General features: G+C 35.5%; 1 protein-coding gene across 1 annotated transcript in view; it reads left to right on the top strand.

The window, feature by feature from the left end:
* LOC115418693 (WD repeat-containing protein 47-like) overlaps positions 1-24,910 on the top strand; it is a 35,289-nt gene that overhangs the window by 1,904 nt on the left and 8,475 nt on the right. Inside the window, 11 exon segments of the mRNA XM_030133242.1 lie at positions 6,289-6,479; positions 8,261-8,344; positions 12,397-12,481; positions 13,764-14,072; positions 14,647-15,086; positions 17,200-17,206; positions 17,208-17,297; positions 19,056-19,228; positions 20,605-20,865; positions 21,670-21,739; positions 22,701-22,858. Of these exon segments, the coding sequence (XP_029989102.1) occupies positions 6,322-6,479; positions 8,261-8,344; positions 12,397-12,481; positions 13,764-14,072; positions 14,647-15,086; positions 17,200-17,206; positions 17,208-17,297; positions 19,056-19,228; positions 20,605-20,865; positions 21,670-21,739; positions 22,701-22,858 (1,835 nt within the window). The 5' untranslated portion in view covers positions 6,289-6,321.

Here is a 24,910-nt window from a genome sequence, read left to right as displayed (position 1 = left end):
GAGGCAAAACTTCCCTTTAACAGGCAGAAACCTCGAGCAGACCCAGACTCCTTTATTTAACTAGGAAAACCTCATTGAGATTAAAAATCTCTTTTTCAATTATGTCCTGGCCAAGACGGGCAGCAGTACATTAAATAGTTACAGACACAGACTTTCATACATAAGACGAATACATAAAAAGCACATAGGCAAGTCAAACCTTCCAAAGTCAACTTTGCAAAAAAGTGCTCATGAAATGTAGACAAAGTGCATCAGGTAAAAGATGTCTCCCTCCCTAAGTCATAACACATCCTCTTAAAAGTGTCCAACAAAACCAAATCCTTCAGTTTCAGGTCTTTTTGTAGTTCATTCCGCAAACCTGAAGGCCTTTTTCCGCTCTTCAGTTCTAACTTTAGGAACAGACAAAAAGAAAAGATTCTGAGAATGAAGATTATAAGCGTCTGTGGTTCTCCGACTGATGTAAGTCAGAAGATAGGATGGGAGCAGACCTAGAATAGACTTATAAATTAAAATACGCCAGTGACTTAGTCTGCGAGCCGACAAAGAAGACCATCCTACACGATCATAAAGCAGACAATGATGGGTGAGAGATTTAAAATTGCTGATGAACCTCAGAGCTCCATGATACACAGTGTCCAGTGACCGTAAACTATGGGTGGAGGCATGCATGTACAAGACATCACCATAGTCCAACACAGACAGAAACCAGTCTCCTTCTTCATTCAAAAGACAGACATGATTTGATCCGAAAGAAAGAAGCCAAGTTTTAGTTTAAGTTTTATAACAAGCTGAATATGCGCAGAAAAGAAAGGGAGCTGTCAATTAAAATGCCTAAATATTTATAGGTCGGCACGAGTTCTATCTGAGTTCCCTGGGTAGTGATCAGTGATGGCAGGTTTGACAGGTTTGGACTTTTGAGTTTGAAAACATGATGACTTTTGTTTTATCTGCATTTAAAACACGTCTTAAGTCATGAAAATTTTGTTGGACAGTGTTAAAAGCAGATTGTAACTAGGTAAGGGCTTGGACAGGAGTGGAAGCAGAAGTGTACATGACTGTATCATCAGCATAAAAATGAAATTTTGACACTTTTTATTTTGACAATATTTAACACTCTTATTAAATAATGTTAGTTCCTTTGTTGGGATTGCACAAAAATAATGTTCTGATGTTAGTTCTGAACTCATAGAATATGAACATTTGAACAGGATCTTAAACTGTAATGTCTGTAAAACACAATTTAAGTTTTAACACAGGAAGATTTTGTGATATAGCATTAGATCCTGTTGTGATCAAATAAAAATGTGTTTAGTATTTGTGCATATTTCTGGTGTAATTTAATTCTTCTAGGAAAAAATCATTTTAAAAAAAGAAACAAATAAAAAATTGCCTTTTTAACAGTATCATGATATATCGCAATATATCGTATCGTGATCCTAGTATTGTGATTTGTATCATATCACCAGATTCTTGCCAATACACAGCCCTTATTCATGAGGGGGGTCGGGGTTATAATTTAAGGGGGGAAAATTAACTTTAAAATTCACTTAATATGCATGACTAGGAAGGGTTTTTGTGTTTCAGTCAGGGGGGTGAGACTGTGGAACAGATTTAATATAAAGTTAAAGCAATGTCCAAGCATGAAAGAATTAAAAAGGAGGTACAAAAGACACAATGTTTAAGAGGTACAGGGATGAGGAGGTGTTGGGTATCACTGGGGGTTATAAGGATGGACAAGTATGTGTATGTATGTGTATATGTGTCTGTATGTATATATATATATATATATATATATATATATATATATATATATATATATCTGTGTATTGAATATGTATTTCTTTATACAGGGTGGGGAAGCAAAATTTACAATGAACATTTAGTTGTTTTTTCTCAGCAGACACTACGTCAATTGTTTTGAAACCAAACATATATTGATGTCATAATCATACCTAACACTATTATCCATACCTTTTCAGAAACTTTTACCCATATGAGTATCAGGAAAGCAAACGTCAAAGAGTGTGTGATTTGCTGAAGGCACTCGTCACACCTCAGCTTTCGATTTGCGATAAATCTGTCATTTCTGCGGTTCAGAACAGCATCAACAGTGAAGATCTTTTCATCTGAAAAGATTGTTACAATGGAGGACTTTTTCTTGAACCATGTAAGAATTTTCTTGCACCTTTCCAACCTCTTTTCCTTCATAGCTGTTGTCAACAAGTGTTTTGGTGTTCTTGTGTAAGAGTTTAACTTCAAATCATATTTTACTGCATTTCTAACAGTCTTGTTGTCTACCTCAAGTTCAATTGCCATTTTTCTCATGGACTTGGTTGGATCCTTTAGGATTTTGGATTTGAGAGCTTTAATAAAAGCTTTGGTATGTTTTTTTTGCTGCTTCCTCCACTTCCAGACTTTCTGGTAATAGTTTTGCTCATAGTCATTCTCTTCTTTCCATTATAAACAGTCTTTATGGACACTCCAACTATTTTTGAAATCTCCTTTGGTGTGACGAGTGCATTCAGCAATCACACACTCTTGACGTTTGCTTTCCTGATTACTCATATGGCAAAAGTTTCTGAAAGGTATGGATAATAGTGTTAGGCATGATTATGATATCAATATATGTTTGGTTTCAAAACAATTGACGTAGTGCCTGCTGAGAAAAAACAACTAATGTTCATTGTAAATTTTGCTTCCCCACCCTGTATGTGTTATTGTATTATGTGTTTATGTAAATCATATTATATTTGTTCATAATAATATAAAAACAAACACCAAATTATTTAATAATAAGTATCAGTCATATTATAGTAGATAGTATAAATATGCTTAGACTAGGAAGGTTATTATTGTTATTAATTATTTAAGGAGAAGGGGTGGGAGTTAATAAGTTATACTTCTCCTCACTCCTTTTCGATTATGTATTATATGTCTTATGTTTAAGTGTTTTGTTTATTTATTTTCTTCTGTTTTGACATTCATGTTCGAAATACATACATTAATCAATCAATCAGTCGATCATCTGTTGTAGAAATACAGTCGCAGAAAAAATTAATTGACCACCCCGTGTTTTCTTCAGTTTCTTGTTCATTTTAATGTCTGGTACAACTAAAGGTAACAAAACAACTCATTAATATGCATTAATATTGATTAGGTTTTATAACAAAGAAAGCTCTGACCTGGACTCTGTATTTTGTGGAGGAAAGCCATGTTAAGTTATGCCTATCATGATGTACCTTTTTATAATATTAGCAATTTATAGATGTATTTATTTTAGCACTTTTATTTGTGTATTACACGGTATCATCAGCCTTCCCATGTATACAGTCATGGAAAAAAATTATTAGAACACCCTTGTTTTCTTCAATTTTTTTGTTCATTTTAATGCCTGGTACAACTAAAGGTACATTTGTTTGGACAAATATATGATAACAACAAAAATAGCTCATAAGAGTTTAATTTAAGAGCTGATATCTAACCTGTTTTCCATGATTTTCTTGATAGTAACTAGGAATGTAACTATAGTAACTAGGGATGTAACGATAAACTGCTGTAAACTGCAGATGGTTAGTATTACCATTTAAATTTTAATTATCATGATAACCGTGTTTGATTACCACACTTTTAGGGGAAAAAAAGCCTATGTAAAGATCTGCTTTTATGTCAAATATTTGAGTATAGTTTTAATTTATTCCAATTTTAATTTTCTATACCTAATATTTGGAACCAATATTCACTTTTAAAGTCTTTGAAAAGGTTTGTTAAGCATATGTGTGTTGTTTATGCATTAAATTATATACAATTTTCAAATCTGATTTATGTTTTTTGTGTTTTTTGTCCTTTTATGTTTGTATAAGTAGGTTAAAGTGAAAAATAATAGGCAGTCGATATAGATGAAGTTGTGCTGAAAAAACAGATCCCAAATATGGGTATAGTAAACATTTCTGTGTATAGTATATAAAGGCAAACTCAAAAGTACTGAAAAACGGACAAAATAGGTCAGACCCCTAAAGGTTAATATTTGAATGTTTCTGCCAACAGAAGGTGCATTGTACCATTATTTTATTTGCTTTTTGTTGTTGTTGTTTTTTTTTTTCAAAATACAACTTGGTTAAATTATTTCAATGTGTGTTTAAGTACTTTTTGAACATTGTGAGCACAATTTCAACAATACCACGATAATAATGATAACCGTGATAATTTTAGTCACAATAACCGTGATATGAAATTTTCATATCGTTACATCCCTAATAGTAACCAAAATCACTTCAGTTCTTACTTCAGTAGCTATGGCATTGTACTGTGCTTTTACGCATTCCATGTTTTCTTTTCTGTCTGTTTTAGTCGCATGATACACACAGGCATTAGTACTTGATTGCATAACTGTTGTTTTTGATGACTTTTGATGGTCTAATATTTTTTTCCTCAAACTGCATGAGAAAAGGCCAGTTTTGTTATTTTACATACTTGATGCCACCATGGGAAAGAACTAATGATTCTTCTGAATAGTGTGAACCACTGGGCCTCAGTGTGGAATAGAAGCCTGCATGAGTACCGCATTTGTCAATGTTTACATCATTAGTATTGATCTGTAACTATTAAGCTGCTCTGCCTTTTATTTTTCACACATTTACACCCACACAATGACAAGTAAAGCTGTATATTAAGTGCTCTATTTAACAAATGCCCTGTCTATTTTGAGTATTATTCATATTACATATACTTAGGGCTGCACGATTAATCGATTTTAAATCAAAATCGGATTTTTTAAAAACGGGAAATCGTCAAATCGATTTCATCTTACTTGCTAAATTTTTCATTCACAAATGTACGTTCTGGAACACAAAATCAAATATTATTTATTTTTAAAAGATGTGTGAACTTTATTTAAAGCTGTTGGATAAATCTGGAAACAAAAAGGCTATAAAAAACCATCAGTATTTGCTCTGATGACATTTTATTGTAGTGTATTCCCCTTGGCAAACTTATGTTATTTTCTTGTTGTATACATTGTTTGTATACTGTACTTCATTCAATAAAGATTTAATGAAGAAAAAAAAAAAACTTCTGTGGGTTCATCACGTGATACCATCACAGATTTGAGGTCGGAGCAGTGGCTTGCATTGCGGGCTGCACACAAAAACGACATGCTGACTTCTTTTGTCCTTTGTAGTTTTACCCAAAAATTAAAATCAAAAATTGAGTTTTATGCGAAAAAATCGGGATTTTATTTTTTGCCAAAATCATGCAGCCCTTCATATACTGTGTTTTTTGGGGACAAGTCTTAGAACACACAGACTGATTTCTACCAGTGATTACGTTTTATATAACGACAGAGGCCTATTGCTTTTTTTCGTTAAAACTCCATTTCAGTATTTGATGGTTTTGTTGATAATTTTGCTTTGTTTATGTCACCAAGATACAGACTTGGTAACATTGATTCATGTAATTTTTTTTTTTTTACAACTTTATTTATAATTTTTCCATATCAACAACAACAATGACATCATTAACGCATTTCTTACAAAAGTTGTGAACCACCACCCCTCCTCCCCTCCCCCATCCAGGTGGCACCCCCACAAATACATCCGCATAAGCACACACACTTATCAAACAGGCAAACAGAACGCCAATGAATGTAAGTGTAACGTGAGGGTTCCTTGATTTGTTCATTCTTTATAAAAATGAGACAGCACGATGGAGACGGATTTTGTCTTAAACAGTGCTTTACTTTTTCACACGCTACAACTACTGCCACAACACTTCCTGACACATCACATCACCTGACCGAACTAACCAATCAGGAGCTAGCAGTACTTAAATCGGTAAATGTAAGTGATCCAGAAAGGCAGATTCAACAGACTATCCTAGCCGCTTGTATACTACAAATGAGAATATTTAAATGTGTAAATAATAATTCTGCAAACATAAATGTAAATAGTTAATTGGGGAAACACTGTCAATATATTTTTAACAAATACATGAATTAACTTACTCCCTGTAATTCACTTCACCACCAAATTTTACATTTCTTCAACATAAATTACTTTAACTTCTGAGCCTTACAAAAGCAATAGCCACAAATATAAAAAAATATACCCTAAATATTAAACAGACAAAAAGCAACAAAAAAATAAACAATTAGCAAAAAATACTTAAAAGTAAACAAAAAAGTAAATTAACTTTGAACAAAAAACTAAATAGACAAATAGCTCCTACAATTACATTAAGTACACACATTTATCTCTTTTATCCCTTCTAAAATTCCCCCTCTGTGTATTCCAGTTGGGTGTAAGCTGCCATCAGACGTCTGAAATCATGACGGCAGAGGAGACAATCAACATCAAAGAGGCAGAGGTGATCAAGCTCATCCTGGACTTCCTCAACTCCAGGAAGCTGCACATCAGCATGTTGGCCTTGGAGAAGGAGAGCGGCGTTATTAATGGGCTCTACTCTGATGATATGCTCTTTCTAAGGTACGGCATCCAAACTCATATGACAGTTTGAAGAAGATTAAGGAGCTTTAACATATGATTATCACTGTTAACACATAGAGGTCTAAGCTTTTTCTGGCTCTTTTTTATAATACTCCTATTTAAAATGTATATTTATTTACTTTAACTTACTTTGTTAACATATTGAGCCCGAAAATCATCAAATCTGAATTGAAAAAAACAATAAAAATCACAAACATGCTCAGTGAACTGTTTTGCGTCTTGAAAAAGTAAAACATCCTTTGCAAATATGAATATTTAAAGATACAATTGAATATTTGCACAGTATCAAATTAAATACCGATGGGTTTTAAATGGTCTATCAACATTAAACTGTTTAACCCTGACCATATTTTCAAGGGAAAAACGCCTAAAAAGATATACCCAAAGTAAATGAAGAATTACTTCACAATAATAAGGTTCATATGGGTGTTCATGGTGTCTATGGACATTTAGAGACCTCACAGAATCTATTCCCATTGTCTAAAATATTGTATCTATTACTATGCCTGAGTAAACTGTAACAAACTAAAAGAGAAATTAGAATTTTTTATCCTTGCCTGTTTTTTTTCGGCTGGATTGACGATGATAGGCATAAATTAATTGTTCGTTTCAGAGATTTTTAATAGCGTATGTTTCACCCCACAAAGATTAAAAATCATGTTTGAACATTAAAGTTTGCACTAAAATACACTTTGATATACTTTTATTAACATTAGGGTCTAAATTTTGAGCAAAAGTTGAAAAAAAACATCCATTGTCCTGATTTATTATATTTTTATAGTAGATGAATATTAATAGAATTTTTTCGGCCCGCGGGTGGGCTGATAGGGCTAATGGGAGAGTTTTATATCTACGTTTTCGAGTGAAGTTGACAGAAGCGCTTCAGATTACCAATTTTTTTTTTTTTTTTTTGTCATGGCACTTCAGAACGTCATGTGATCTGATCATGGTGGCTTGATCCTAGATCCTGGAGGGCTGAAGTCTAATATGTCATGGAGGTGGACACTTTAACCCTTGTATGGTGTTTGGGTCTGTGGGACTCGTTTTTATTTTTTATTAATAGAAAAAATATGAGTAATTATTTTTTAATTAATTATTTCCTCTCATATCTTGTCCTGCTCCTGTTTTTAAGTCGAGTTCTCTGTTTTTAATCGTCTTTGTCACTTTTACATTTCGGTATTTCTGATATGTCCATTGGATGTTTCAGATGTCTCGTTCTGTCCCGGCTATATTGTAAATGAGGTTGCGTCCTCAATATATCTCCGAGTTTAAATAAAATAGAGGTTATGATGATTATATTACATTTTACTAAAAAAAAACAACCTAAAAACGAGTAGCACTTTAATTCATAAGTGTGATCTAGCAAAGGCAAAAGGCAATATTAAATTTATATGCTTTTTATTGCTTGTAACTGGGATGAAGTAAACATCTGTTGAGTATTTTAACATAAAATTGTTTGATTATGTTGAATTAAAAACTCACAAATGCAGCGGGTCCACCACACCCACGAACACTGGCTGAATAACAAAAAATATGAACACCACACAAGGGATAACTGATAGAATCTATAAAAATGTTAAGTCAGAATATGGATTAATTGTTCTTTTCAGATCCCACAGACGCATTTCCACTTCTCTATCCTTGACCGGCCCTGATATTGGTGCTTTCTTGATTCTTAAATAATGTAGCTGACATTATGTAACACAGCTGTGAGAGGAAAAAAAACAAATATAAAACTATGTATTTTCTACTTTTTACAGGCAGCTCATTCTTGATGGCCAGTGGGAAGAGGTGATGCAGTTCATTCAACCCTTAGAAGGAATGGAGAAATTTGACAAGAAAAGGTAAGATTACACTGGTCTACAAGGAAAATGCTTCCAGAATAAAAGTAATGAAATTTTACCACATGAGAGTCACAGATAAAGAAAAATCAAGTCAAAAATGCTGGTTGGCTGAACTTTCCAAGATACAGCCTTGGGTCAAAATGTGAAATTCAAGAATTAACGAGAGAATGAGTTTGACTCAAAAGGAATATTTGTCTCAGAGCTACAAGATCTACTTCAAAACTCTGTCTGCACATCAGAATACATTCACTTTATAGGTTCTATTTAGTGGAAGATTTATAAAACTATTATATAAATGTACATACACCAATATAAACAGGGTGGGGAAGCAAAATTTACAATATTTTGAGGCAGGGATTGAAAGACAGTGTATGACCAATTAGTTTATTGAAAGTCATGAGAATTTATTTGCTACAAGAAAACTGACATAATAGAAAATGTTTTTATTTTATGTGTCCTCCTTCTTTCTCAATAACTGCCTTCACACGCTTCCTGAAACTTGCGCAAGTGTTCCTCAAATATTCGGGTGACAACTTCTCCCATTCTTCTTTAATAGTATCTTCCAGACTTTCTCGTAATAGTTTTGCTCATAGTCATTCTCTTCTTTACATTATAAACAGTCTTTATGGACACACCAACTATTTTTGAAATCTCCTTTGGTGTGACGAGTGCATTCAGCAAATCACACACTCTTTGACGTTTGCTTTCCTGATTACTCATATGGGCAAAAGTTTCTGAAAAGGTATGGATAATAGTGTTAGGTAGGATTATGACATCAATATATGTTTGGTTTCAAAACAATTGACGTAGTGCCTGCTGAGAAAAAACTAAATGTTCATTGTAAATTTTGCTTCCCCACCCTGTATGTGTAATAACACTTAATCATATACCTTGAAAACATCAGCAAACCGGCACTTTTGTCATTTATTTTCCAATTAATCTTATTAAAATACGTAACATTTAGCACATTTAATCTCTGAAGCAAATCATTTCTAAAAAAAATGTAGACCAGTGTTAGTAGTTAGAGATGTCATTCAATCTCATATTGGATTTTTTTTTTTTTTTTTTATCTTAATTTTTGCTAATTATTGCTAAAAGCCCAGTATTATTTCAAGATCTAGTTAAAGCAGAAAACACCAGAATTCAACTTTAGGGAGATCATGAACTGCTCTATGCAGCACTGAGTATGTTATTGAGGTTAACTTGTCTATTGGTGTCGGTATAGATAGACTGGTAGCCTTAGCAGCCAAATTAGGTCATGTTTCAGGACTGTAGACACACATCACTTTAATGCAGGGTTTTTCAACTGTGGGGTCGCCTGGAATTCAAATAGGGTCGCCTGAAATTTCTAGTAATTTATTAAAAAAAAAAACAAAAAAAAACTTACTAATAAAAAAAGAATATATGGTTAGTTGAGAGAGACAATCACAATACATAAAAGACATGACAAACTGAAGCTGAAACTGAAGCACTGTGGTACTGTTTAGCTTTCAAATGTTCATTGGGGTCAGTTTAAGACGCTGCAGCTCTTTCATAATAATAATAATAATAATGATAATAATAATTCTTCTTCTTCTTCTTATTATTATTATAACCTTTATTTAACCAGGGGAAAAAAACCCATTGAGATTAAAAGTCTCTTTTTCTTTTTTTTCTTTTTTTTCCTACAGGGTGGGGAAGCAAAATTTACAATGAACAGTTAGTTGTTTTTTCTCAGCAGACACTACGTCAATTGTTTTGAAACCAAACATATATTGATGTCGTAATCATACCTAACACTATTATCCATACCTTTTCAGAAACTTTTGCCCATATGAGTAATCAGGAAAGCAAACGTCAAAGAGTGTGTGATTTGCTGAATGCACTCGTCACACCAAAGGAGATTTCAAAAATAGTTGGAGTGTCCATAAAGACTGTTTATAATGTAAAGAAGAGAACGACTATGAGCAAACTATTACGAGAAAGTCTGGAAGATACTATTAAAGAAGAATGGGAGAAGTTGTCACCCGAATATTTGAGGAACACTTGCGCAAGTTTCAGGAAGCGTGTGAAGGCAGTTATTGAGAAAGAAGGAGGACACATAGAATAAAAACATTTTCTATTATGTCAGTTTTCTTGTGGCAAATAAATTCTCATGACTTTCAATAAACTAATTGGTCATACACTGTCTTTCAATCCCTGCCTCAAAATATTGTAAATTTTGCTTCCCCACCCTGTACTTGTCTTGTCCAGCATCCTAACAGCAGGATGGTAGTCTGGCTTTTGGTGCTGAACAAATTTGCTTTCTCAAGGTTAACGTCATAACGTATATGAAGCTCCCTTGATATTCTACTATGTTTATTATGAGTTTTGTTGAATCACATTTCGATGCTGGACCTGACATATAGGGGGAGGGGGGTGTGAAGGGGAGAGAGCAAGAGAGAAGAAGGTGGCGAAGACCCTCACAAGGAAGTATCAACAATACAAACACTGACAACCATGGTGATAATTATAATGGTAACAGTAACTACAACCAGAACTGAGTAAACTGGGCAGAAGAGAGAGAAAAAACAAAACTACCAAAAAAAAAAAAAATACAATAAAATACATAAGACCTATGAAATGGTGAATATAAGAAAAGAAGCATGAATAAAATATCGTATACCATGTTCACACAAATAATATCAGTAACAAAATTTCTTTTTCAAGAGTGTCCTGGCCGAGACAGTAGCAGCAGAAGTTACACAAAATGGAAATCACAGCCATACATCAACACTAAAAATATACCATACTTTCTGGACTATAAGCCGCACCCTCCCCGTCACCAATGTCTCACCATCCATTCATTGATGCCAAACTTACGTGCAGCAGCTCTTTTTCCTTCTTCGTCAGCCGGATCGATCGTTAGCCCAGAAAACATAAATTAGCCACATCATTTTAGAGCCACGGGTTCACAGTGTGTGGAAAAACATAGCGGCTTATAGACTGGAAAGTACGGTACATAAACACAATGAAAGTCAGTGCTAGAAACAAACTTAAAACTTATAAGAACATACATATAAAACATCACCATTATTTTAAAAGGTACTAAAAGTATAACAACAATGTTCCTTAAAAACATTTCAATTTCACCCACATTTTCACCACATTTCACCCAATTCGATCAATTAGAAAAACATCTACGCCCACTAGTTCATAGTTTGAGTTCTTGTTTGTTCAGTATTAATTATCAGTCTTGTAAATCCAAGCTGGACTGACTGTACATATCCTGACCAAGGAAAATCAAATTCTCACTTTGTGCAGTAATCTACACCTGGCTTTTCTGCCTCCGTCCATTATAATATACATTATATGGTCTAAATGTTGTCTAAAATTAACATTTATTTGCAACATAGTATAGCAAACTATTACATGATCAAAAACAAATTAATTTTAGCAAAAAAAAAAAAGTCTGTTTTGAATGTCTGGGCTTAACAGAAATTTGTGATGTTAAAATGGACTCATGAGCCAAAAAAGGTTGGGAACCACTCATTTAATGGCATCCTCTGTTTCTTATCAGCTATCTGTCACATTGGGGGAAAAGAGAGGACTCAAATGCACAGTACTGAAGGGAAAAAAAATAAGTTTATTCAACAAAAATGAAAACCAAACAACAGAAAACCTAACAAAAGAGCTAAATCAGAGTCCAATGAAAAAAAATACACAAAACCTGAGTCAGAGTCCGGAGAAAAGATGAACAAATGTCCGGGTTATGGAGAGAAGTGAGGAGAAATGGACCAGCGCTGCATGGCTGCAAACCAAAGCCTTAAATAGGCTGAAGGTAATTGGCTGCAGCCACGCAGCGCCAGCAGGTGAATCTGATGATAATGATGATAATGAAAAGGAGGAGCTGAGGGTAACACAGGCACAGGTCCATGACCAAAAGGGAGGAGCAAAGAGTCACCCAGGCACAGATCCTGACACTATCAGATATGTGCAACCTCACTTGTGCAGAATTACATTTTTTTTTTAGAAGGAGAGGGTATTTAACTCGAGAAATGCTCATCTTTTGTATCAATGTCTGTGTTTTCCAGGTTCCGTTACATTGTTTTGAAGCAGAAGTTTCTAGAGGCCCTGTGTGTAAATAATGCCATGTCTGCAGCTGAAGATCCTCTGAATGTGCGTATATATTTACTTTGAGAACTAGTACAGGTATTATTAATGATACTGGGTATAATCAGACTACATAGAATGAACTGAATTTGTCTACAGGGTGAGGACAAGGGTGTCACGGATGGACCGCCCACTACTTTTTGATTCATAACTTTTGAACCTGACAAGTTTAAGACAAATATTCCACATAATTGGAAAGGTCTAAATCCCATCTTAAACAGACTCAAAGGGCAAAGTTTAGTTTCATATATTTTGAAATGAAAAATATCAAAAACTACTGTGTCACGGATGGACAAAAAATTTACGCTATTTTGCAAGAACTCCAAAGTTCTCAAAAGTGGAGTTCCGATGACATTTTCATACTAAAATGTATTCAATGTATACCTTAAACCCTCTATTTTTACAACCTAAAAATGGGTTAGAGGAAAAAAAGTTTTTTATCATACCTAAAAGGAAGAATTTTGAAAATGGCAGCGTCACGGATGGACAACAAAAATAAATATGAAATTAAACATTTTTTATTTCTATTATCAATATCTATACATGTTTTTACAATATTTACAACATGCAAATAATATTAACATTCAATTCAAATGTATTTTGCATAGATATATACATTTATTAATTTTAAACAACTGTGTTTTAGAATATGACATAAATAATATAATCATCAAATATCAGTGTATTTGGAATAAATTTAATTTATTTATGAGAGTTTATAAAATAAACCCAAAATGATGGGAGAAAACTTTGTCCCTTTCCAAATATTCACACTCATAAAACTCCTCAAATTGTTTTTTTTCCCAAATTTTTTCTCATTTCAAAATACATTTTCCTGAAAATGTATGTAATTACCTACCCAAGAATATTAGTATGGTGTAGATTATTGTAATTACATGTTTTTTGACCAGATGTTAACCTTCCCTTGACTTCGCCCTAGAGCAGGGTTGTCCAGTCCTGGTCCTCGAGGGCTGGTATCCTGCATGTTTCAATTGTATCCCTCTTCTAACACACCTGATTCAAATGATGAGCCTATCATCAAGCTCTGCAGAAGCCTGATAACGACCATCAGGTGTGTTGGAAGAGGGAAACATCTAAAACATACAGGACACCAGCCCTTGAGGACCAGGACTGGACACCCCTGCCCTAGAGGCTGTCAAACTGCCTCTGACCTGGAAGGCCAGTAACTGGGGCAGCCTACTGTGTGAGAAGCCAGTGAGTGAATTAGGCTGATGAAGCTTTGAATAAGAACACGCGCTCATTATGGTGTTTTATTCCTCATCTGCAGCTGGAGCTCACCATGCAGGAGGCGGTGAAGTGCCTCCACAGTTTAGAGGACTACTGTCCGACTAAAGAGGACTACAGCAAACTGTGTCTGCTCCTCACACTTCCACGCCTCACACACCACGCCGAGTTCAAAGACTGGAACCAGAGCACTGCACGGGTCCACTGCTTCGAGGAGGCCTGTGCGATGGTGGCCGAGTTCATCCCTGCAGACCGGAAGCTGAGCGAGGCAGGGTTTAGGGCCAGCGGGAACCGTCTGTTCCAGCTGCTCATCAAAGGGATCCTTTATGAGTGTTGTGTTGAGTTTTGTCAGGTAATGATTCCACTTAACACTGAGAGGATTACACGGAAACTTCATTAGCTGCTAATACTGCAATTATGAGCTCTTTAGCTAAGCATAATATAATCACTTAAATAATGGATATGCGAGTGTAATATCCATTTGTTTTAGAAAGTTATTACAATGAAACATGTTTTTTTTTTTTTTTACTGCAAGAAGTATAGTTAAAAAATGTTCAGTATCAGACTTTATCCTGATACTCTGGCTTCAATATCTGCTCTTAAACATTACCTTAAGAATATTAACTTGCACATTTTTGTTCAAATATGTGTATTTTTATTTTTAGCTCCTCTGGATTTTTATACACCCAAGGCAGTTTACTAACATGATTATTATAAACCTATTTACCACAGCGTGGCTTAACTGAAGTTTATTTTTCATCTCTGTAATTGTATGTTTCAGCACGCACTGAAACCGGTTTTACAGAATAAAAGATGCATTTCTTGAAGTTCTGTTACATACTATTTTCAAATATGTATTAATTATAGTAATCATTTTAATAAAGCATGCTGAGTGCAAACACTGATGAGATTTACTCCTTTTTTAGAGCAAGGCGACGGGTGAGGAGATCACAGAGGGTGAAGTGTTGCTCGGTGTGGATTTGCTTTGTGGGAACGGCTGTGATGAGCTGGATTTGTCGCTGCTGTCCTGGCTGCAGAACCTCTCCTCCGGCGCCTTCTCCTGTGCCTTCCAGCAGAAGACCCTCAGCATCCACGTGGACCGGCTGGTCAAACCCAGTAAGGCCGGCCACGCTGACCTCCTCACTCCCTTAATCAACCGCCTGTCCCCCTGCCCCGCCTCACCTTTCCGCCAGAGACCTCATTCAGCAGACACGTACATGTCCAGATCCCTCAACCCAGCTCTGGACGGACTGTCCCATGGTCTCACGATGCAGGACAAGAGAGGCATGGACGCCACCGTAAAGTCTGCGCTCAGTCGAAGCTTAGTGGAGAATAATGTGCATCAGCAGGACGATTCACCCGAAAGGTAAAGGTCAAACTGTGGCTATTGTTGTCTGTCACGCAGCATTACAGAGCAAACATTAAACCACATTGTTGTTTATTTTAAAACTTATTCCATCCTGCAGTATACAGACAAATTATTCCTTTTTTTCTGGCTGTTAATACTTTTGTTTTGGTCAGTAAAATCCCCAAAAAATCTTGAAAATATGCAAACTGATATGAAAGCGTAAATGCAGTTTGAGAGTTGAAATAATACTACTTAAATTTGGAATATCCAGATTATTTATTTACTATAAGCTTGTAAATCGAGTTATCTGCACTTACTGTCCTGTTTTTTTGATAGACGTATGAAACTGTAACTCTTGGTAGATGTTGTTGCATGTTCCACTCTGAAGCCCCATTAATCCCATTAGTGTTGCTTTAACAGAGATACACTCCCTCCTCTGTTGTCTCCTGCAGGGATGCATAAAGCACACTATCCTGCAGCCGAGCGTTGAGGGTTGCAATATTATCTAACGCCGTCACCTAATGACTCAAACATGACATCCAGAGTATGAGCTTTCTGCTAAATTTACATAATACAAAACTTTCTGCTGCCTCTCTTTACAGGTAATTTTCAAAATAACATTTGTAGAAATGCTTGGCTTTTAATCTTCTAAAACTCTGCTGTCTTAGTGCCAGTTTCTCATGTTTCTCTCCACTCTGGACTATCCACTTAATTGCAAAAATAGCAGCTACATGAAGCTGTTTGCTGGGACTCACCACTTGCTTGTAGTTTTAATATGTTTCATATTCCATATAGCTAAGCTTGTTTCTGGAATAAAAGTAGTCAAACGTTACAAAATTTGGATGAGTATTATAAAAAAAAAATCAGTCTAAGTCATATGTGCTAGTTTGCTGTAGATACAGTAGTGGATCAAAATGTGAAATTGTATGAATTCATGAGAGAATGCGTGTTCTCTAGAGTAATATTTTTCTCTGAGTTACCGCATGTACTTCAAAACATAAATAACATACATAGTGTAATTTTTTTTTTCCAATATTTTTTGTTGAAAAATAGAATACTTCCAATCATAGCATTACAATTTACCTTCCCTTTTTTCCCAAGTGAAAACATATATGCATATAGATGACACATTTACATTTATAATATACATATACAAATGCGTACAAAAACAACAAATGAAAGAGCATTCTTACTAGAGTGTACCAAAAAAAAAGAAATTAAATAAAATTAAATGTATAATAAAAAAAATAAAAAAAATTGCACCCCCCCAGCTCATCCTGACCAGTACAAAGTAATGATTACTTATGTATTATAAAGCACAATAACAGGCACACATTCAATCAGGCAGTACCTCTAAGTTTGTAAAATAAGAAATAAAGGGTTGCCATTTGTGGAAAAAATTGTCAGTACATCCTCTCAATGTGAATTTCATTTTCTCAAGTTTTAGAAAAGACATGGTGTCTTTAAGCCACCGGGAGATGGAAGGATATAGTGTAACATTTCTATATATATTAATGAAAATGACCATAACCATATATATATATATACTATATATATATATATATATATATATATATACTAATATATATATATATATATATATATATATATATATATATTCAGCTTGTACTTTTATAATGGGAGTTAAACCAGTGTGAATGCATGGTGGTGTTTTCTTCTGGCTCCACCTGCTGGACACTTGGATATGTACAGACTGTTGTTTGGATTCCAGGGTGAAATCTTTACCAGAAAATAAAAGTTCAGGACTTACGGAAGTAGTCTTCCTGTGTGGCAACCAATAACCAATAAAATAAATTTAATATATACATTACTTTGACTTTGTTACAATAAATGCCAACCAGAGCTTTTATAAGAAATTGCAGATTCTTTTACATTATTTTGAAATAGTATTTGTCTCATTTTGTTCGTCTTTTTGTACTTACATCCTTGTTATTAATGTGTTTTTCTGTTTGTTCTATAGAATTTTGCTGTAGATATATTTTTTTTGTATCAGGACATATTTTGCTTGACTTTGTTTGAAATGAATAAATTCTTCAATTGATATTTCATTGTTTAACTTTCCAGTGAACTTTATCTTAAATATTTTTTTTTTAAACTTTTTTGTTTGTAGGAAACATCCCGCAGGGTCTTGACGGTCCCATCACCACCCGCACCCCTCTGACCCCTGGGAAAGATGGGGGGCCACCTGCAGCACGGGCAACAAATGAGGTAATAAAGTGATGCAGCATTGACCTTAGACGGACCGTAAATCAATGAATAAGCACCGTGGCATCTCAGGTTTAGTGGGGTTTCACCTCTGGTTGCTCGGGCTGAATGAATACCCCAGGGTTGTCTGTCTGGTCACCTGAGTCAAAGTCAGAATAAAATTTTCAGGCTGACTTTGCTCCGGAGTCATTACCTCAGATTTAAGAGATTCAGAATAGATTCTCCCTGAACCTCTGAACCGCCTCATCTCCATGCCTCCGCTGCTCATAAATCCTCCCGTGATTCTCGAACACACCTGTCCCAGCGGCACCTGTGCCCCGCCGCCCCCCCCTCTCCCAGTGAAGGAGGAGGAAGTCATGGACATGGGAGGCAGATAATCTGGTTGATGTGCATCTGTCACACCCAAGATGGCCTGCTGCTTCCATCATGGCTCACCTTTATTCATTCCAGGTCCCATCTAGAGGAGCAAAGTTTTGAGACGAGATTGTTTTGTGTATGTGCAGAGATGAGGGGAAATATATTACAGACCCACTCAGTATAATGAGATCCTTGAAAACTTTTTATGGGTCGGATGATGGAGGTTGAGGCCTTGGGAGTTAGTCTGCTGTGTGTCTGTCCGGCCAACTGAGGTTACAGAGCATGCTCAAGCAAAGACCATCCTGTGAGACTACTGCTTTTTTACATTTTTTTTCCCTTTAAACTACAGTCGCTGAAAAAATTATTAGACCACCCCTTGTTTTCTTCAATTTCTTGTTCATTTCAATGCCCGGTACAACTAAAGGTACATTTGTTTGGACAAATATAATGATAACAACAAAAAATAGCTCATAAGAGTTTAATTTAAGATCTTTGTACCGGCAAAAACAATGCTTTTAGGCATTCCATGTTTTATTTTCTGTCTGTTTTAGTCACATGATACACACAGGAGTTAGTACTTGATTACATAACCATTGTTTTTGATGACTTTTAATGGTCTAATATTTTTTCCGCGACTGCTAAAATTTGCTTAGAGCTCTTATTTATGTCTTTGTGCATAAGAAATCAATATAAGTGAATCCTCAAAGGAACTTTGTGTTGGTAAATGCAAGTTATGCAAATTTACAGGATTTAAGTTCTGTTGCAACATGTTGATGGTCATATGAACTATGTTTTCAGCTCAAAAATGTCCAATTTCATCACAATTAATGCTATATTTTCATGTCACAAATGGCTAAGTTATATTTTAACTGAATTTACCTGAAAAACAAATATTCTGTTCTTTCAGATTCCCCAGTTTTTCTTACAAGATTATATACCACATATCACATGTTTTATTTTTACAGGTTGCAGTATGGAGTATGGTGCTGATCCATCCTGCTTATGTTACGCCAATACATACATGAAGAATGTCACACGTCACTTTTTAAATCAACAGTTTTCTAATAATAAGCATTTTTATAAAGAAATTACAATTCTATATTGTTATTTACTCTTTAGTATGATGATAAACTATACAATAAATAATTCTGATACTAGTTTTTGCAAAGGGATCATTTGTGGAAACGGTGACATGGCTGCCAAGCATCAGTATGATGGGATCTGTAACAACCATGTCACATCTGTCCGCTGCCACATTTTGTGTTTTTGTGTCAGCTGTTATTGTTTTAGATCCACAATACTAACATTTATGAATAAGAGGATAATTAGCAACAGTAAGTATATAAGTATTTTAGCTGATATTAAAATCTGTTTATTTCTTTTTCGTTGTGTTGCTGTGTGCAGCGTCGTGACTCCACAGAACAGATCCAGGAATATTACAGACAGCGTCTCCGAGTGCAGCAGCATCTGGAGCAGAAGCAGCAGCAGAGGCAGCTCTACCAACAGATGCTTCTGGAAGGAGGGGTGAAGCCCCACGACGGAGCCCAGAACAACCTCACAGAGACCTTCCTCAGCAGGTGAGAAGAGGGCAGCTGAAGTTTGAGGCCATTAAAACAAGAGAGACTGCAGGAAAAGAGCTCCAGATCAGCTTTTTTGCTCATTTTCAACTCAGGGAATGAGCAAAACTTCTGCATAATAATTCCTATTTGCCTGAATGTGTACAAATGGCAAATAAACTGTCTTATCTTATCTTATCTTATCTTATCTTATCTTATCTTATCTTATCTTATCTTATCTTATCTTATCTTATCAGCACAACTCACAATTAATAAGATTCAGGTAACTGTCTTAAATTACATACAGGTCTGTTTTTCCAATACAACTAAACAGTTATATTGAAATTTGTTTGAGTTTTCTGTAATTCTAATATTTCTCACATTTCTGTGCCGGCAGGAATCACTCTGTGAATACAGTCACATGGAAAATGTTAGCGGTTGAGTCAAATTTCTGAATATTATAACCTGTCTGCTGGAGCGCAGTAAAGGGCGCGGGGGGGTCCACGCCAGTTATGGCACTTATGGAACACACCCCCTATAGAGATAAGTGAGTGATGACAATGAAGGCAGGAGAGAGGCAGGGCCACAGCAGCAGGTCCGGAGATGATCCAGGGAAAACCTGTGAGGCAATAAAGCACAGAGATTCCAGGGAAGAAGACAGTTCTAAATAAGTTTTATTTAGGACTGTTTAAAACTAAGTCTTTTTCCTGGCTTTTTATTTTTCCCCCACATAATTTTTTCCTGGGTTTTTTTCCCCACTAAATTTTTTTCCTGTTTTTTTTCCACTAAATTTTTTCCTTTTTTTTTTCTTTCCCACTAAATTTTTTGCCTTTTTTTCCACTAAGTTTTTGTCTTGTTTTTTTTTCCCCACCAAATTTTTTTCCTATTTTTTTCCCCCACTAAGTCTTTTTTATGGTTTTTATTGTTCCCACTAAATCCCACTAATTTTGTGTAAACTCCAGAGTAAAAGAGTGGCATAGAAGCCAGGAGTCGGATGTCCAAAGTTAAGTTTCACTTTCGGTTTCACGCCAGTTACACACTTATGGACCACACCCCCACTTACACAGGCCAGTGACCTATGTTTGATATTTCCAGTGCAGGTTCATTACACAAAGCCATAATAGACATGAACAAATTAGGATGTGCTGCCTTTCATCTCTTTAGTTTCCCTGTTCTGACTATTTCACATTGGAATTTGATATTGGTCCGACTGGAAAAAATAAATAAGAAGAACAGCTAAACAAAAAAATAAAACAGTAACACATTAGAAATAAGTCTGTAAAAGTATCCAGGGTTCTAAAATAAACATCATACACGAACATATCAGTATATCACTAATTTCATTTTAATGGAACCTCAACATGACAGTGTTTTTGTCTCATTTTTTTGTTGTCCAGATCCATTCAGAAGCTGGAGGAGATGAATGTGGGAATCGACCACAGAGGAGACGAGGTGATAACACAGCTGGGTCAACAGTGGAATGGATTAACAGGCAACAACAACAGCACCTCAAGCCCCAGAACCTGCAACAGTCAACACAGTGCAGACGCCGGGCCTCCGAGGGACAAGCCTGGAGGTTTAGTCAGCAGCACCCCTTTAAAGACCGGAAACCACAGCCTGCCATGCCTCAGCGAGTCCCCAGTTCCCACCAGTCAGAGGTCAGAGTCTCATGTTTAATTTGTTTTATACTGTACTTTAGCTGAATTTAGTGCTGATCCGAATTAAAGTGACATTTATGTTGTCTGTATTTACATTAGTATATTATAAGTGGTTTTTTTTAGTTAGTCGTTATTAACCCATAAAGACCCAGAGCTACTTTTACATCAGTTCCCAAATGGATTTTTCTCTATATTTAACCTTTCTTAAATATTTTATCACCATTTTTTCTAATATCATCTTCTGTGTTTTGTGTTTTTTTTCTTCAGTGAAAATCATATATTTTCCTATATTTAATTTATTAATCATGTAAATGTTCATTAAAACTCAGATAAAAATTGAGGTTTATTATGTAAAAAAAACAACAACAAAGAACACTGGAAAAAAAAGTGACCTTTTAAGCAAAGATATCAATAATTGAACACAAAATCAAGCATCTACAATCACTGTCATTGATCAAACTCCATGGGTTTTACTGGTGAATCAATGTTGTAGAAGATGACAGTGTTTCCACGTTCACTACGGAGCTTCTAAACGTCTAAATGGGTCATATATAATGACCATGAAAAGATGATAAACTGCATTTTACACCAATTATATATATATGTATTGATAGGATTAGTGCATCAACACGTATTAAATATTTTAGATCAGTTGATGATTTTGACCACCAGTTGCTATTTAAGTCTTTATGGGTTGAATATCACCCATTATAATGTAAGAAATATGTGCCATCTTACCATATTTTGTTTAGCATAAATGCAGATTTAGATTGAATCTGTTTTTTTTTTTATTGTGTCTATCAGTGCAGAGAGAATCAGAGCTAGTCTTCAAGATGATTGTAGCAGCTCTGGAGCTCGTCATTCAACACAGGAGGTACTGCAAACACAGCTATGCACATCAAACAAAGGAGGTGGATATGCACTGTATATTTATTGTTTATTTGTTTGTTTGTTTTTATTATATCCGCTGAGGAGGTTATGTTTACCTCCGCCAGGAGGTATTGTGATCGCTTTGTTTGTGTGCATGCGTGTTTGTTTGATTGTTAGCAAGATAACTCGAAAAGTTATGGACAGATTTTCAGGAAATTTTCAGGAAATTTTGATACTGGTACAAGGAAGAAATTATTCAATTTTGGTGGTGATCGGGGGTGGGGGGGCTTGAAAATTTCATGAAAATCCGTCCATAACTTTTTGAGTTATCTTGCTAACTAACAAAAAAACAAACAAACACACACGGGAGGCAGATCTGTCTTGGCGGAGGTCTGTGCTCTCTGAGTGCTTTTCTTGTTTCATCTGGGTTTGTTTGTTTGTTTGTTTGTCTGTTAGCAAGATAACTCAAAAAGTTATAGAAAGATTTTGATGAAATTTTCAGGAAATGTTGATTCTGGCACAAGGAAGAAATGATTACATTTTGGTGGTGATGGGGAGTGGGAGATGATCTGCCTTGGCAGAGGTCTGCGCTCTCCAAGTGCTTTTCTGTTTGTTTATTATTTATTTTAAAAAAAAACATTAAAAGCTAACCACAAAAAAGATTTGTATAAAAAGAAAGAAAAACATTTGAAAAGGAGCAGGATGAAGTTGAATTTATAATCTCCCGCTCCCTCAGCCCATCTTTCTACCTATCCTAAATTCCTATGTCAGATCCCATATGTAACTCAAAAATCCTACACATATCAGCACAAAACACAAAAATGCTATACACGTCAAGGATACACTCTGTCCATTTTGCAACAGTGCAACATTTAACAACAATAATGAAATGACCAACAAATACAAATATTTTTTTTAATCTGTTGGTAATTTCATACCATTCTTTACCGATGTGTCTCGTACAGCCAGGGAAGTCCAAAACACAGTTTGTCAAAGTGAGTCAGCTCGAGGACACTCAGGCAGTGCGGGCAGTGGCCTTCCATCCCTCAGGGTCGCTCTACGCCGTTGGCTCCAACTCCAAAACCCTGAGAGTCTGCAGCTATCCAGACACACCGCCTGCAAGGTACGGTCATTAATGTGTATCTATAATACAATACAGCATCTGTCAGTGCATTTCAGTGAAGATGGACAGTGTGATGTAGCCGATTAAGCCCAGTTGCCCCCGCTACCTGAGACAGCCACAGTTCTTTCTGGGTTGCCATGGTAATGCTACATGACGCTTGTAGCAATACACACATTATAAACATCCATGTGACTAGAAGAATGTCAGCTAAAAACGCGACAAAACAAATTGTCAGACAACAGACCACAATCCAAACAACAAAAACTTAAAGGAGTGATATTTTAAAACATTTCCCTGTGGTCTACATAAACTGTAAATGCTATGTTTTGGTTTGAATTCTTCATTAATTCAACTCCACAGGTCCATCTTCAACCCTATTTCTGAGTAATGACACCAGAAAGGTTGTTTTGAGCGCTGGCCCTTTAAATGCACACGAGCCACTTCAAGCCCCGCCCCCTCCAGGTTGTTGGTTATCCTGCTCTGTCCTGTTCAACCAACAACTGAACATTTTAGGTAATCGGCTCTAAGTTTGGACATATTTTCAGTTTTTACTACAACTGCTGTGGCTAATAAACAATTATGTCATACTCGGAGAAATGTTCGTCGGAAGTCTTGACCTTATGTCGTAACGTAACTAGTTATAAAACGTAACCAATGAAGCAGGAATTGAAACAGGTTGTAGAAATCCACTCGATTTTTGCCTAAATGAATGTAAAGATAACTTTGCAGCACCTGGAGGGTTCAAATTCAAACTTTTTGAACTGTTAGGGTCCAAATACACAAATGAATGTATCAAAGACTAATAAAAGTGGGTTTAGCAAAATATGACCCCTTTAAATGGGCAAATATCTAAAAAGAAAAAACAGCTAGCAGTCCGAGACCAGTTTATGTCATGAATAACTTCATAAAACAACAGACCAATGTGACAAACTTTACGCTGCTAAGCAAACACTAAGCAGATCCAACAGTACAAATATTTTTTTCCACCGCTAAAATTCACTGAGGAAGACAAAGATGAGCAAAAATAAAAGTTGCTATATGAAGCGATAATCATGAATTTTCCCTTATCTTTGCTGTTTTCTGATCATAACTTGGTTTAAATGAATGAAGCTTCTGCTGTCGGCTAATCCATTGTTTAGTGTTACATTGAAATTATTCCCACCGGAAACAAATGGCCCAGGGTTTTGTTTTAAAAGAGTCATATTTTGCTAAATCCACTTTTATTAGTCTTTGGTACATTTATTTGTGTATTTGGAACCTAACAGTTCATAAAGTTTGAATTTGAACCCTCCAGGTGCTGCAAAGCTATCTTTATATTCATTTTGGCAAAAATTGAGTGGATTTCTACAACCCGTTTAAATTCCTTCTTAATTTGTTACATTTTATGATGAGTTATGTCACAACATTTGCACATATAAGGTCAAGACTTCTGATAAACATTTCTCCGAGTACGCCATAATTGTTTATCTGCAGCAGCGGTTGTAGTCCATACTGAAAATATGTCCGAACTTCGAGCCAATTACCTAATGTACCTAAGTGTGTACCTATGTATGTATGTATGTATGTAAATATATATGTAAATGTACCTAACGAACACAAGTGGCTGAACGGGACAGACAGCGACCTGGGGGGTGGGGCATGAAGTGGCTCATTTGCATTTAAAGGGCCAGCGCCTCAAAACAACCTTTCTGGTGTCATTACTCAGAATAGGGTGAAGATGGACCTGTGGAGTTGAATTACTGAAGAATTCAGACCCAAGCATAGCATTTACAGTTTATGTAGACCACAGGGAGATGTTTTTAAAATGCATAATTCCATTTAAAAAGAAACAGCAGGATATCACTCCTTTAAAAGGTTTTAACCCTTTCATGCATATGGTCACTCAGTGGACAGCTATTCTACAGCTGTTCTCCTGTTTATTCATGGATTTTTGTTGTTCTCTTTGTCTTTTTTTTTTTTTTTTTTTTTTTTTTTTTTCACACATATCTTTATTAAAGTTTGAAGACACTACATGTCTTTTCTGACATGAATTGGTAACATTATGTAGCTCTC

Source organism: Sphaeramia orbicularis, chromosome 4 (genome assembly GCF_902148855.1).
Source record: "Sphaeramia orbicularis chromosome 4, fSphaOr1.1, whole genome shotgun sequence".
Lineage (NCBI taxonomy): Eukaryota > Metazoa > Chordata > Actinopteri > Kurtiformes > Apogonidae > Sphaeramia > Sphaeramia orbicularis.
The sequence above is the reverse complement of the archived record's forward strand: the minus strand, read 5'-3'. Positions and strand labels throughout refer to the sequence as shown.